This window comes from Lissotriton helveticus, chromosome 3_1 (assembly GCF_964261635.1).
Source record: "Lissotriton helveticus chromosome 3_1, aLisHel1.1, whole genome shotgun sequence".
Taxonomy (NCBI): domain Eukaryota; kingdom Metazoa; phylum Chordata; class Amphibia; order Caudata; family Salamandridae; genus Lissotriton; species Lissotriton helveticus.
In genome coordinates, this window is record NC_136061.1 from 130,510,767 (window position 1) to 130,525,350 (window position 14,584).

General features: G+C 48.6%; 1 protein-coding gene across 4 annotated transcripts in view; it reads left to right on the top strand.

The window, feature by feature from the left end:
- CUX1 (cut like homeobox 1) overlaps positions 1–14,584 on the top strand; it is a 1,380,044-nt gene that overhangs the window by 785,546 nt on the left and 579,914 nt on the right. For 3 of the 4 annotated variants that reach the window (XM_078679377.1, XM_078679375.1, XM_078679376.1), the window contains one exon: positions 12,202–12,303. The exons of the other annotated variant lie outside the window; for it this stretch is intronic. In XM_078679377.1, coding sequence (XP_078535503.1) covers positions 12,202–12,303 — 102 coding nt within the window. The remainder of the gene's footprint in view (positions 1–12,201; positions 12,304–14,584) is intronic. 4 annotated transcript variants of the gene reach the window in all.

Genomic DNA, 14,584 nt, shown 5'->3' on the forward strand with positions numbered 1-14,584 from the left:
TAACTTTTATTTAAGTATTAATTATTTAAAAAAATTAAAAGCCATTGTTATTTGTAATATCAATACATGTAAGTCACGTAAATACAACACATATTGCATCACAAATGCTATAGGTGTCTCATTTCCAAAAATTATAACTATTGGCATTGTAAATGACAAAGCTATTAATTTCACTATTTTCAAAAACAAAACATAAATAAAATATTTGTCATTTACCCTACCAATAGCTCAAACTTTCCTAATGCGAGACCTATTGCATTGCAAATGCTTGTTTAATTATGCTGCCTAACCTACCGTGTTCTCTTCATGGCCAAGGGCCTGCTTTCTAGCTGCTTAGCTTCTGCCCTACACTTCATTGAGACTTCTTAGGTCCCGCGATAAAGCCCTGCTATTAGTCCCCTGGTTTAAGAAGGCCAGGGCAAGCTGCAGGTCTTTCTTTCCTTGCCCCCCACCTTTGGAATAATCTGCCCACGTAACTTTGTCTCCGGGAACACCATTTTCTTTTCAGGAAGGCGCTTAAGACCCACCTATTTTAGGTCATTGATAGCCTATCCTTCTGCCCCGGGTCACGCGATGAGATAGCCCTTTGGGGCAGATTTGAGCGCTTAATAAGTTGACATAACTTAGCATACAACTTTTTCATCATTTGGGATTTACAATCAACATACAAAAATCACATCTTCAGCCTTCACAGACTCCACCCTATTGAGGAACTATGCTCAACACACAGGATTAGCCTACTCAAATGCAGCCAGGATTCACAACATCACAAAACTGCTACATCAGTTTCACCCCAATCAACTCAACAATCCAACAACTTCTAGTCTTGCTGTGTCTTCTTAGGTTGAGCTGGAGAAGGCATGCGAAGCACCCCCCCTTAAACAGACACACGCGCACACAGACAGACACACTCGAACACACACAGACACACGTGCGTACACACACCCCCCCTTCCCCCCCCCTGCGTGTCCCTCAGCACTTCAGCGTGCAGGGTTCCAGGACGTTCTCCCGGCAGTTTCTTCCTGTTTCTTTGCAGGCCCCGCCCACGTCCCAACGAAGGCTGCCTGACTTCCGCTTGCTCTCCGTGGCATCTCAGACGCATAGCGGGTAGCATTAGCACCTCTTGATTTAAAATGCGTTTGTTTATCTAGGACGGACAAGTTTACTGGTTGCTTGTTTTTATCTGGGATTTACTTATCTGCGTTCGTGAAATAAGTACTGCACTACTACTGCTGTGCTGTCATGTTTCACCAAAGCCGGTACTGCTGACGCCTCTACTACACCTTATCAGCGAATTAAAGGTTAACCTACTGCTGTTTGTCCTGTACACGCAAGGTTAAACCAGCACTCTGCCTGTGCTGCCATCACGTGGGCAGGCAGTAACCGGAAGGAGGTGTGCGGGGAACTGGTTACAATTAGTCAATAATAAACCAGAGCGTCGGGTCACCGCGAGAGCCGTGCAGTGACTCGAGCTTATAGTCACAGGCCGAAGAGGGGTCGCCATGGCCGGTGAGGTGACGGGAGAGGGATGACCTGCCCCAAAAGGACACGGACACTCTCGGGGATGGCCAGACGGACGTCATATCCGGGGAATTCCAGTCAAAGTTGTCTCTAAACGGTCTGATAGAAATTCAAACATCTGTCGGCGACTAATACATTGTCGATAAATTCACCTAAGCAGTTAGCAACTTTCTTGAAGTGTTTGTGATAAAGGGCACTTGCCTATTGCACAGCACTCAGGCTGCCGTCCAAAAAGAGCTGATATATTTCATTGCCATTTGCCAAGGACTCCTGTGACTCCAAAGAATTCTCAGTGCGCAGTTATCGGGGCGCAAGCACCCACCAGCATGCATCCTGACCCTCAAACAGTGCCACCGAGTTCTGAAAACCATGCAGTGAGATGGCTCAGTGGTTATTGCCTCACGCCATCAGCAACTGGAGCTCACAGGAATGAATCTCAGTCGGGCTGGCTCAGGCTTTCATCCTCTCCCGGGCAGTAAAATGGGAATTATTCAGTTTCTGACGCTGCTGCAAGACTTTAAGCCCCAATCGCTTTATAAAACACACATTGTATTTGTAATTATAAATATGCCCACGTTTTGCCGAATCGAACTCTGCGTACCTTTTCCACAAATGTGCGTAAAGAATAAATGTTGTACCCGAATTTCTTACCATCCTGCTTTATGGCCCAACACCTGCTTGAGACTGAGAAGCAGGGCAGCCCTCACCCAAGCAGCTGTTGTGACAGTACGGGCTGAGAGAGAGTTGACATTAGATGAAATTCGTGCCTGTAACACTCCCCCATGGACGTGTTTGTGCACGGAGAGGCCTTCGCACTGTCTGATGCTGCTGCCCGGCAGCTGGTGTACCGGAGGAGGCGAGCATAGCCCGCAGCCAGGCCGCCCGGTACTCGGGGCCACCACAACATCACTATGCGCTACCAAAATGCTTATAAGTACAACAGTAACTTACAATATTATTATAATATAATATTATTGCCAACATTGCTTAATATTTTGCAACAGCTATCATCTTGCAAATCATCTTTATACACCAATACAGACTTTGCTAAAAAATTAATGCAACACATTGTCATATACAATGCGAATAACTCAAACTTTAATGCTGCAAGACCTATTGCATTGCAAATGCTTGTATTACAATAGTGCCACATGCAAGACTACATATGCGTCCGCTGCAGGAATGGCTGGCGTGTCAATGGTCTCAGTTACAGGGTCAATTAGAGGATCTAGTGTTGGTAGGGAGTCTCACACATCACTCTCTGCAGTGGTGGAATACAATCAAAAGGGTGGCCGCTCCCGGATCCTGCTCCCAGATCATTCTCACAGGGTGCGGATCCCTTAGAGAATGGGGTGCACACCTACAGGATCTCTATAATTACCACGCCGGCCTCAGGTGATTTGGCATTGGGCAATAAGTCACAACATTCAGCTGTTCGTGGAGCAACTCCCAGGGATGGCCAACGGTTCTGCCGACCTCCTCAGCAGGATGCGGCAAGAAGTCCATGAGTGGAAACTACACCCGAGACTCTTCCTCCCATACTTTCACAGGTGAGGGTTGCCACAGATGGACCTCTTCGCAAGAGCAAGCAATGCAAAATGCCCAAACTTTGCCTCCAAGCTACTACACCCACTATCTAAGGGCAATGCTCTATGAATGAATTGGTCAGGTATTTTTGCCTATGCTTTTCCACCTCCCTCTTCCTCCATTTGTGATTCAGAAGCTTCGGCAAATGTCTCTCACCTTCATTCTAGGAGCTCCCTCTTGGGCTCGAGAACCATAGTTCACCACGCTACTCAAACTCTCAGTGGTGCCACACGAGAAGCTTCCCCTCATCCCGGATCTTCTCCCTGAGAATCATGGACAAGCCAGGCACCCAAATGCAGGGGAATGCAACCTTGCGATTTGGGTCCTGAGGTAATAGAATTTGGTTGCATAAATCTCCTGCCGGAATGTATGACCATTCTCTAAGAGGCTCTTAAACCCACAACCAGTGTGTGCTACGCTGCGAAATGGAAAACATTCAACTGTGCAAAACATTGTTTCCTGTCTACTCCATTTGCAGACTTCGGGAATAGCGTACTCCTCAATTAGCTTATGTTTAGACGCAGTAACTGCCGATCTGCAAAACAGGCAACATTTATAACTATTCAAAATACCAATTATTAAGGTGTTCATGGAAGGTCTTAAAAGAGTAATCCCACCCCTGCTCCTGCTTGGAATCTCAACATTGTACTTATCAGCCTTATGGGTTCACCATTTAAACCCTTGCATAACTGCCCTCTACCATTCCTATATTAGAAGTTCTTTCTCCTTTTCACTTAAATCAGTCAGTTGAATTACCGGTCTTCTTACTGCAACCTGATTCAGTTGCAGAAAGAGCCCTTCATACTTAAGATGTTAAAAGAGCTTTAATGTACTATATTGATAGAACTAAAGACTTTCGTAAAACCAAGCAGCTCTTTGTGGCTAGTTCGCTACCTCCTATAGGAAAGCCCATTTCAAAATCAGGTATTTCTTTTGGGTGGTTAAATGCATTCAAACATGTTACCTCAAAACTAAAAGAACTTTGCCTATACCTCCTTACTCGCAATATAGGAGCTTCAATGGCTTTTCTGGGCAGTCTACCAATAGCTGAAATTTGTAAAGCTGCTACTTGGTCAACCCCACACAATATCAGTAAATATTACTGTCTGGATATATTAGCATGTCAAAATGCAAAAGTAGGACAGGTAGTGGTACGCAACCATTTGCATATCACTGCCACACCCACAGGTGCTTTCTAGTCAATGCATAGCATGTTCATCTACAGCCACATGCCATCGAGTAGATTGTTATTGACCCTGTAAGCATCTGTTTGTGGCATGTAGGTCTGTAGATTCACATACGCCTGTCGGCCTCCCCGGACACCTGTGGCATTGCAGTACCTACGCACATTATTATATGCATGGTCATCTCTTTACTAACTCTTACTCACATTGCATTCTCACCTGACTGCGGGAAAACAATCTAACAATAACGTTGATAAATCTAACAATGAAGTTGATACCCATGAGCAATATCACCGAGAGGAGACTTCTTTGAAGAAACACAACTTGTAAACATTTGGACCCAACACTAGATGGCAGGAGTATGCAAAGCATGTGAATTTACAGCACTATAATCCACGAACAGATGCTTACAGGGTACCAATCCTTTCCATTCATTAGATTTAACTAGGATGTTAAGTTATATTACAAAGGAGTCTAAAGGTTCTAAACAGCTAATTTTTGGCACACTCTCTAAATGGTTAGGTAGGGCTGTCTGAAAGTTGTCCGTTTCTGGATGCATAGTGCAATGTGTTAGGTTGTAATTTGAAAGTTTTTTGTTCCCTCTCTGGAACACCAGGTCTTCACAATGCTTATGGCTCATTGCAAGTTTGTCTTGCGTCATAAGCATCTGTTGTAAAAGAATAAATAAATAAGACCACAGGGCCAATTTACAAAGGCATTTATGAGTAGTACTCCACATATTCATATACGCCTTTGAAGAAAAACCCCGAAGTCTAATTTCCTATTCGTAAAAGTGCAAAGAGTGCACCAACCTTTCTGTTTGTACTGATGGTATATGAATGTTCGAGGCATGTGGGCTGCTGAATTCATATCTATAGCATAGATCGCCGCCTAGTGTTGGGTCCGGATGATTGCACATTGTTGTCCTGGAAGAGTCTTCGAAGTATCACGAGATAGGTGGCTCCTCCCCTGGACTACAGTGCGCATGGGCATCAACTCCATCCTAAGATAGTTTTTTTCCGCCATTGGGTTCGAATGTGATTTCGTTAACTCCTGTTCGGAATCGATATAAAACTTTTTCGAGGCCTAAAGGCCTTCTTCGAACCGTCGGTATTGTTTGCGTTCGGTGCCCGACTTGTTCCAACTCATCGAGTCGGATATCCGGGGGGTCGTGTGACTCTTCGGGGATCGAGGCCCAGTCCACGCAGCAAGACTTTCGACGGCATGGAACGGAGTCCGTTCAAGCACTGTCCCGTGTGTGGATCCAAGTACCCACACATCGATGTCCACCCAGTCTGCAACAAATGCCTATCGCCGGACCACGACGAGGCCAACTGTATGGCCTGTTCCAGGTTTCGTTCCAAGAAAACGATCAAGCTTCGGCGCGCAGCGCGACTCGAGGCCCGGCGATCGGCTCCAGCACCGGTGGACATCGACGACGCAGAAGCGGACGAGCAAGAGGTTCAACTGCAAATTTCACCTCCATCGGTGGTCGTCGAGTCCGACTACGAAGCGGACGCCGAAGGCCAAGACGTAGAGGAAGTCGTCGACGAGGTAGGGGACGACGACGAGGCCTATGGGGCCATGGAAGATAGCTCGGAGGAAGAGCTATACCCCGTTCGTACTCTTACAAAGGCTCAGGTCGAGGGATCGCCACATGGCCTTACCCAAGACCTTACACCAAGATCCACGGCCCCGCCTTCCGGCCCAGCTACGGACACTTCAGCGGAGCCGCCATTGTCGAAATCGAAACCGAAACTGAAACCAACGGTGTCGACAAAGACAAAGATGGCCGAGACGCCATCGACACCGAAGACGTCTGCTCCCCCATCGTCTTCGGAGGCCTTAAAGCCAAAGAAAGCTATCGACCCAGCCAAGGTGCCAAAAGTGGTCAAGGACCCAAGCTCAAAAAAGGCCGTCGACTCGGTATCGAGCAAGGCAGTCGAGCCGAAGGCCAAGAAGGCTGTAGAAACTGCATCGGACATGGCCGGCGAGCCGAAAGCCAGAAGGCCTGTCGAGGCAAAGTCGGCCAAGGGCGCGGAGCCGAAGTCTGGGATCCCGACGCCAAAAGTCAAGGCTGCCGATCCGAAGACGTCGGCGTCGACGTCTGGGGCCGTGGACAAAGATCGAAGCGCACCGGTGAAGGATGCTCCTGCGCCTCGATCAGAGAAACAAAAGGCATCGACGCTCGGGTCTTCCCCTGGGGGCGGACCGAAGTCATCGGTCGTGTCGACGAAACCATCCGCTTCCTTTACGAAGCAGGTCTCGGACTCCCTCAAGCGACTTAAGGACAAGGCTTCTGCGTCGGAACCGAAGATACCTTCCGCACCGAAGCAAGCTGTCCCGACGCAAAAAACTTCAACGCCGATCCTCTTCACGTTACCGCCTAAGGCCTTTGCACCACGGTCGGTGCCCAAAGACTCGGTAGTGTTGAAGGCAACTCACCCGGTTGGGAGTTTGAAGCATCGACCACCCTCTTTAGAGGAGCAGTCGGAGCATTTCATCGATGCCGACACCGGAAAGCTTACACTTTACAAGAGGAAGATTACAGCATCGCAGCCTTTGGAGTCATTCACAATTCCTCTAAAGCGCAAGAAGCCTGCACCAGAAACATCAGTCTTGGTTGAGCCAATAGTTCCACAGACTCTAAGAGGTGCAACACCCTCACCCACTTATTCTGATGGAGAGGATGAAGGGGAGCAGGATGAGGAGTACAATTTTCCTACAAACACAGAGCCTGATGAGCAGCAGGACTCGTGGGTGGAAGCAGGTGATCAAGGGGATCAGCATGCAGTCCTTGACCCTCAGGTGTACAACGTCAAGACATCTCCCACTGAGGATTCTGCGGCTTTTCATGCTTTGATTGAGAGGGCAGCTAAAAACCATGATGTTGAAATGCATGCTGACCCTGTGGAGGCTGACTTCCTTTTTGACACTTTCTCCGCTGCAGAAAAAACTGTCAAGACTCTTCCCATGCTAAAAGGGGTCCTTAGGCATGCTGCGGACATTTTTAAAGAGCCAACAAGGTCAAGGGTTGTTAACCCTAGAATTGAAAAGAAATACAGACCGGCGCCTGGCGATCCAACCTACATAAAGGGCCAGTTGCCATTGGATTCCTTGGTGGTCTCTAATGCCCGCAAACGGGCGAACTCGCAAACCACGGGTGAAGCTCCTCCCCCGACAAAGAGTCAAAAGTGCTGGAGGCATCAGGGAAGAGAGTAGCAGCTCAGGCGGCCAACATCTGGCGTATCTCAAACACGCAGGCACTATTGGCCAGATACGACAGGGCACACTATGACACCCTAGAGACCCTGTTGCAACACCTACCAGATCAGTTTAAGGAGGGTGCTGAGATGCTTGTCCAAGAGGGAAAGCTCATTTCCAACGCTGCTATAAAGTGTGCACTAGACGTTGCGGACACGGCAGCGAGGGCAATCAACACTAGCGTGATGTTGAGGCGTCAGGCATGGCTCCGAATCTCCGGGTTCAAACCAGAGATACAGACTACCATCCTCAACCAGCCGGTAAACCCAGACAGGTTGTTTGGTCCAGAGGTGGATACCACCCTGGAAAAAATTAAAAAAGATACTGAGACTGCCAAGTGCATGGGGGCTCTCCAGTCCCAACAGTTTCGAGGGAACACTTTTCGTCGCTCAGGCAATCGAGGTGTTAACAGAGGCCAGATGTCACACCAGATGCAGTTTAATAAAGGTGGGGCGCAATCCTCGTACACCAAGCAGAGTAGAGGAGGATACCGGGGAAAGAGCTCCAAGGGCAGAGGCAGAGGCAACAACAGTTCCCGTTCTTCTGCCACCAACAAACAGTGACTCCCTGTCACTGCCCCCCGACCATCCAACACCTGTCGGGGGGAGACTCCAGCCGTTCCTGCCAGTCTGGAAGTCCATCACCACAGACAGGTGGGTCAGGAAACTTATCCAGTTCGGCTATTGTTTGGAGCTAACATCCACTCCACCCAACATACCCCCAAAACACCGTCCTATGTCAACAGAGCATTTGCACTTATTGCAGCCGGAGGTTCTTGCGATGATGCAAAAAGGCGCAATAGAGCTCGTGCCAGTGGAGGAAGAAGGCACAGAGGTGTATTCCCTGTACTTCTTAATCCCAAAAAAGGACGGGTCACTCAGACCTATTCTGGACCTACGGCCCCTGAACCAGTACATTCTCTCAGAACACTTCCACATGCTAACACTACAGCAGGGTCTTCCATTACTAAACCAGGGAGACTTCCTCGCAACCTTAGACCTCAAGAATGCGTACTTTCACATCCCACTCCATCCCTCCCACAGGAAATACCTCAGGTTCACCATCCAAAACAGGCATTACCAATTCAAGGTCCTTCCTTTCGGGGTGACCACAGCCCCCAGAGTGTTCACAAAATGTCTGGCGACGGTGGCGGCGCACCTCAGGAGACAAAACGTCCATGTCTACCCTTATCTGGACGACTGGCTAGTTCAAGCAAAGTCAGCCCAGCAGTGCGCAGCCAACATGTCCCACACCATTCACCTTCTTCACAGTCTGGGGTTTTCACTAAACTATCCAAAGTCGCACCTTCAGCCAGCCCATGTGCGGCAGTATTTGGGCGCACGATAGACACCCTGGCGGCCACGGCTCAGCCAAACGCTGTGAGGATAGGCAACATCCAGTCACAAATCCAAAAGTTCAGACCACAACACTCACTTCCTGCGAGAGTGTTCATGCAGTTGATAGGCATGATGGCCTCCTGCATCTTCATAGTCCCGCACGCACGGTTGCATATGCGTCCGCTCCAGGAATGCTTGGCACATCAGTGGACTCAGGCTCAAGGACAGTTGAAAGACCTAGTGTTGGTGACCGGTCGGGCATACAACTCTCTGCATTGGTGGAATCTACACAACCTTTGTAAGGGCCGACCGTTCCAAGAGCCTGTGCCACAGATTATCCTGACGACGGACGCATCTCTCCAGGGATGGGGAGCTCATGTACTCCACTACACGGTGCAGGGACTATGGACGGCGCAGCAAAAGAAGATGCACATCAACTATCTAGAACTGATGGCAATCTTCATGGCCCTGAAGTCCTTCAAAGTACATCTGTGCAACAAGGTCGTGTTGATCCGGACGGACAACATGACGGCCATGTACTACATCCAAAAGCAGGGAGGTACACACTCTCCACAGTTGTCTCATCTGGCTCATAGTATGTGGAAGTGGGCCATTCAGAGGAACATCTTCCTCATGGCGGAACACCTTGGCAAGGACAATCAGATGGCGGATCTGCTCAGCAGGTACAGCCACCAGATGCACGAGTGGGAGTTACATCCATCAGTACTCCGCCCGTACTTCCAGCAGTGGGGTAATCCAGAGATAGACCTGTTTGCCACAAGGGAAAACGCAAAATGCCAAAGCTTTGCCGCCAGGTTCCCGCACCCACAGTCGCAGGGCAATGCGATATGGATGAACTGGTCAGGCAGATTTGGGTACGCTTTTCCCCCCAGCACCTCTCATACCGCTGGTGGCACGAAAGCTAAAGCAACACTCGATGACACTCATCCTGGTTGCTCCAACGTGGGCACGCCAACCATGGTACACCACGTTTCTAGAACTCTCCGTGGTACCGCATCAAAGGCTGCACCTCACACCCAGGCTCTTGACGAAGAACCATGGCGACATTCAGCATCCAGATCCGCAACAGCTCAATCTGGCGATCTGGCTCCTGAGGTCTTAGAGTTTGGCTACCTTAATCTGCCTCCTGAATGCATGGACATCCTCCGGGAGGCAAGAAAGCCCACTACCCGGGCTTGCTATGCAGCAAAATGGAAGCGGTTTGTCATTTACTGTACAGAACACAATATAAACCCGCTAGATGCATCCATTCCTAATATCATCTGCTATTTGTTACATCTTTATAAATGCAATCTGGCATATGCTTCCATTCGGATACACTTATCCGCCATAGCGGCTTATCTTCAGAACAGGCAGCATCTCTCTGTCTTCAGGGTGCCTACCATTAAAGCATTCCTGGAAGGGCTGAAGCGGGTCATCCCTCCTAGGACCCCGCCAGCTCCTGTGTGGAACCTCAATGTGGTCCTCACCAGATTGATGGGTCCCCCGTTTGAGCCTCTACATTCATGTGAGATTCAGTTCTTGACATGGAAAGTGGCTTTTCTCATTGCCATCACGTCTCTACGACGCGTTAGTGAGCTACAGGCGCTCACGGTACAAGAGCCATTTATACAAATTCATTCTAACAGGGTGGTGCTGCGCACTAACCCTAAGTGTCTTCCTAAGGTGGTGTCGCAGTTTCATGTTAATCAAACCATCGAACTGCCCGCATTCTTTCCACACCCTGAAACAGTAGCAGAAAGAATGCTCCACACGCTTGATGTCAAAAGGGCGTTAATGTACTACATTGACAGAACGAAAGATTTTAGAAAGACACAACAGCTCTTTGTTGCCTTCTCAGCCCAGCACAAAGGCAACCCCATTTCCAAAGCAGGAATAGCCAGGTGGATCGTTAAGTGTATCCAGATTTGCTATCACAAAGCTAAGCGCACTTTAACGGTCCCCCCTAGGGCCCACTCCACACGCAAGTTGGGGGCCTCCATGGCGTTCCTAGGTAATATTCCTTTGTAGAGCAGCCACATGGTCTACACCACATACGTTTACTAAACACTACTGTGTGGATGTGCACTCCTAACAGCAGGCAGCTGTAGGACAGGCTGTTCTTAAAACACTTTTTCAGACTTCTGCAACTGGCACGGGCGGCCGCCGTTAATGGAGGGACTGCTATGTATTCTATGCTATAGATATGAATTCAGCAGCCCACATGCCTCGAACTGAATATGCTACTTACCAGTAAGCATCTGTTCTTGGCATGTAGGGCTGCTGACATTCATATCGCCCGCCCTCCTCCCCGGCGCCCGTAGCGGTTGCAGACATTTTCTTACATTTACTCTTAGGCATGGCCATCGCTTACACTATTACACTCCATCTTTGCCACAATGGCTAAAAACAATCTAAGGATGGAGTCGATGCCCATGCGCACTGTAGTCCAGGGGAGGAGCCACCTATCTCGTGATACTTCGAAGACTCTTCCAGGACAACAATGTGCAATCATCCGGACCCAACACTAGGCGGCGATCTATGCTATAGATATGAATGTCAGCAGCCCTACATGCCAAGAACAGATGCATACTGGTAAGTAGCATATTCAATTCCCATTTTAGGTGTGTTGGGGCCAATTCAGGAAGTAGGAGTATGTGAAATGGTTCAACAGGAGTATCACTTCACATACTCATAAATGTTTTTGTTAATTCAGCCTCTTAGTGTTTTCAGTGCTATGGACATTTTTGAAAAATCCGGTCCCCCTCTCCCTCTTTAACTGGAAATGTTATGGTGTTTTTCTCTCCACCCTATGATTAACAGCAAAGTGATATTTCTTGGTGTTCTACTGAAGAGATTAATTTTATGAGACTTAATCTATGATTGATAACAAAATGTTATGCGTTTCCAAGGTACATTCCACATATTTATACCCAATCCACCCTTCCTTCCCTTAGAGAATCTGAGACTGGTGTATATGCTTAGTTTTCTGCTTCAGGATTTGAATGGAAGAGCACAGAGTTTTGACATGCTATAGTGAGTGGAATAGTCTGCTTCAAATGCACAGGGCAGGATGCCATTAGTTGTAGGCTCTGGATCTGACTGTTTTATTTTAGTTGGTTCCTGTCTCATCCCACATTGTTCGGCTGTATTTGTATTGATAGGTAACATATTTTCCTTCACTGTGAGACCCCACTAGATGCCAGATCTGTTGTTAAGTAGTGAAGAGATTATCCGGTACACATTTTTCTCAAATCACCTATTAACGATTGTGTAATGTTTTATTTTATATACATTATTTTTCATAGGAAACATCACAACAAAAATTCGTACCCAGGAGTCTGGGTCGGATGAAGCCATTAAATCCATTCTAGAACAAGCCAAACGTGAGCTACAGGTACAGAAAACAGGTGAGTACTTCTATTTCAGTTTACCTCTAAATACTTTATTCTTAATAAAATTTCCTGTACTTTCTTATAGGGCAAGACCAATTGTTGTGTCTAATGCCTTGCAATTCCCTTTTGTTAAAAAAAAATAGAAAAAAAATAGAAAATGTTGCTCGGAAGTGTTCCAACATCATTCTCAATAGATGATTGAACCCAAATAAAATTTTGAATGGTGACCTACTCTGATTGAACTTTTGCTGCAGAAAAGTAACTTTTATTTGAAGCCAATGCTACTGATCCCTACATGTCATGCTAGTCTTAGAGGATCACCCAGGTACTACCACGCCTCTAAGATTACAATACTCGTTTAGTATATCTGGGTTCTGCATTGTAGGATCTTTATTCATAGTCATAAACATTTGAACAATTCCCCGCTGCGTGCATGGACCCTGGAGCACTTTTCGTATACCAACAATTACTACATATCGACAGCATTCAGAAGTTATTTTTATCTGTAAAATAAAAAAAAATTGGAATAATTACACATACCTCGAGTTAACCCTCCTTGCCTCCCAGTTTAACCAGTAAATACAAAGGTCCCTCATCTAAAAAAAAAAATGAGATTTTAATCACCATCGAAATTGATAACAGTCATCTGTAGCCATCTAAAAAATCAATGCTAGTTTCAGCTCTCTGACCCAACCTGCTGGCTAGATATATACAACAATAACTATACGCATTTAAGATAGGATTCTTCATACTCCACATTACAGCTGCAAGCCTTGCAGAAACTCATCACTGGTAGTAACCAATATAGATTAGGTGCCCATGTGAACCGCAGGATTTTTGCTTTCCAGAGTAGCTACGTTCCCATGTAAACATCTTTTCTTGTAAGATGTGATATCCTCTTGAATATTTCCGGTAGAGTGCAGCCGGGGCCTCAAGTTTCGCGCTCCCCGACCCAGGCGTGCGGGAGGCGGCGGCGGGCAGTGGCGTGCGGCCGGAGGGTACTGGAGAGCCGAGCCGCTCCCGGGGACATCGGAGGCTCCCCTGAGAGAATCCGGCGGACAAAGGGCTACCACTGGGGGGCCTGGCTCATTTCCTTGGTGAGTGGGGCCAGAGACTTCACACAATGAGGCCTAGTGACCGGGGCGCAGCTGGGAGCTAGAGTTTGGCGCCATTGGAGAGGATGCACCGCTGGCAGTGGACTGCATCGGCAGGTGATCGGGGGGCAGGTCGGCCTTCAGAGGGTGCTGCGGGGGTGTGCACGGCTTTCAGGGGGGCTCGGCAGTGGTCGTCAGCTGCTCTGGAGAGGGCCGGACCTGGCGTGGGTCTCTCGCCTAATTGGGGCCCAATGCCACATGGATGAAGCTACCGGTGACTAATGAGGGGCCCCTAAGACACACTATGTAGCGGCGACCTTTCTTCTTGGCCAGTGGTGCTGGGGCTAATACGCAGCGAGGCCTGGTGAACTGTGGCACAGCTGGGGACCAGAGTCACGCGCCACCCAGAAGGACGGCCCTTGCAGCGGCCTTCATTGGTAGGAGATTGAGAGGCAGGTCGGCCTCAGTGTGGGCTACCGGGGTGTGCATGGCCTGGGCAAGAAACTGCAGTAATGGTCAGTTGCCCAGGAGTGTGTGGGCCTGGTGAGAGACAATCTTGCAGAGTGTGGCCGGTGAGCAGCTGGGTCGCACTTTTTTAAGGACTTTGGCGGAGTAATAAGGTGACCGCCCTGGAGAGGTGTTGGGGGTTCTGGTACACAGCGCCCACCGGCGACACTGAAGACCAGATCCTAGCATATAGGCAACAGATCCTCGTGGTGTGTGTCCCCGGCCACGGTATACAATGACCAGTGGCGTAGGGACTACGAAACAAGGGCCCATTGATAAGTACACGGGGCCGAGTGGAGGCGCAGCGGCCGCCGTGGGCGAGCACAGCCGGGGACCAGACAATGCGGCATTGATGGCAGCACTAACCCAGTCCAGGGAAATGCTGGACGCGAAAATAGGAGCCGTGGGTGCAGATGTCACACTATTGCATCAGGACCTGAGGAATGCCGTGGCCCGCATCACAGAGGCGGAAGCCAGAATTTCGGGTGTGGAAGATGATGTGGCGACCCTAAAGCGCAAGGTGGCCGACATGGAGATTGTCCAGAAGGGGCTAGCACTTAGAGCAGAAGACGCGGAAGGGCGGGCATGGCTGAACAACCTTAGATTCGTAGGGTTCCCGGAGGGCTGTGAGAAGGGCAGTATGGAACGCTTCTTGGCCCAATGGCTGGAGAGTTGGCACCCTCCTGAATCCATAT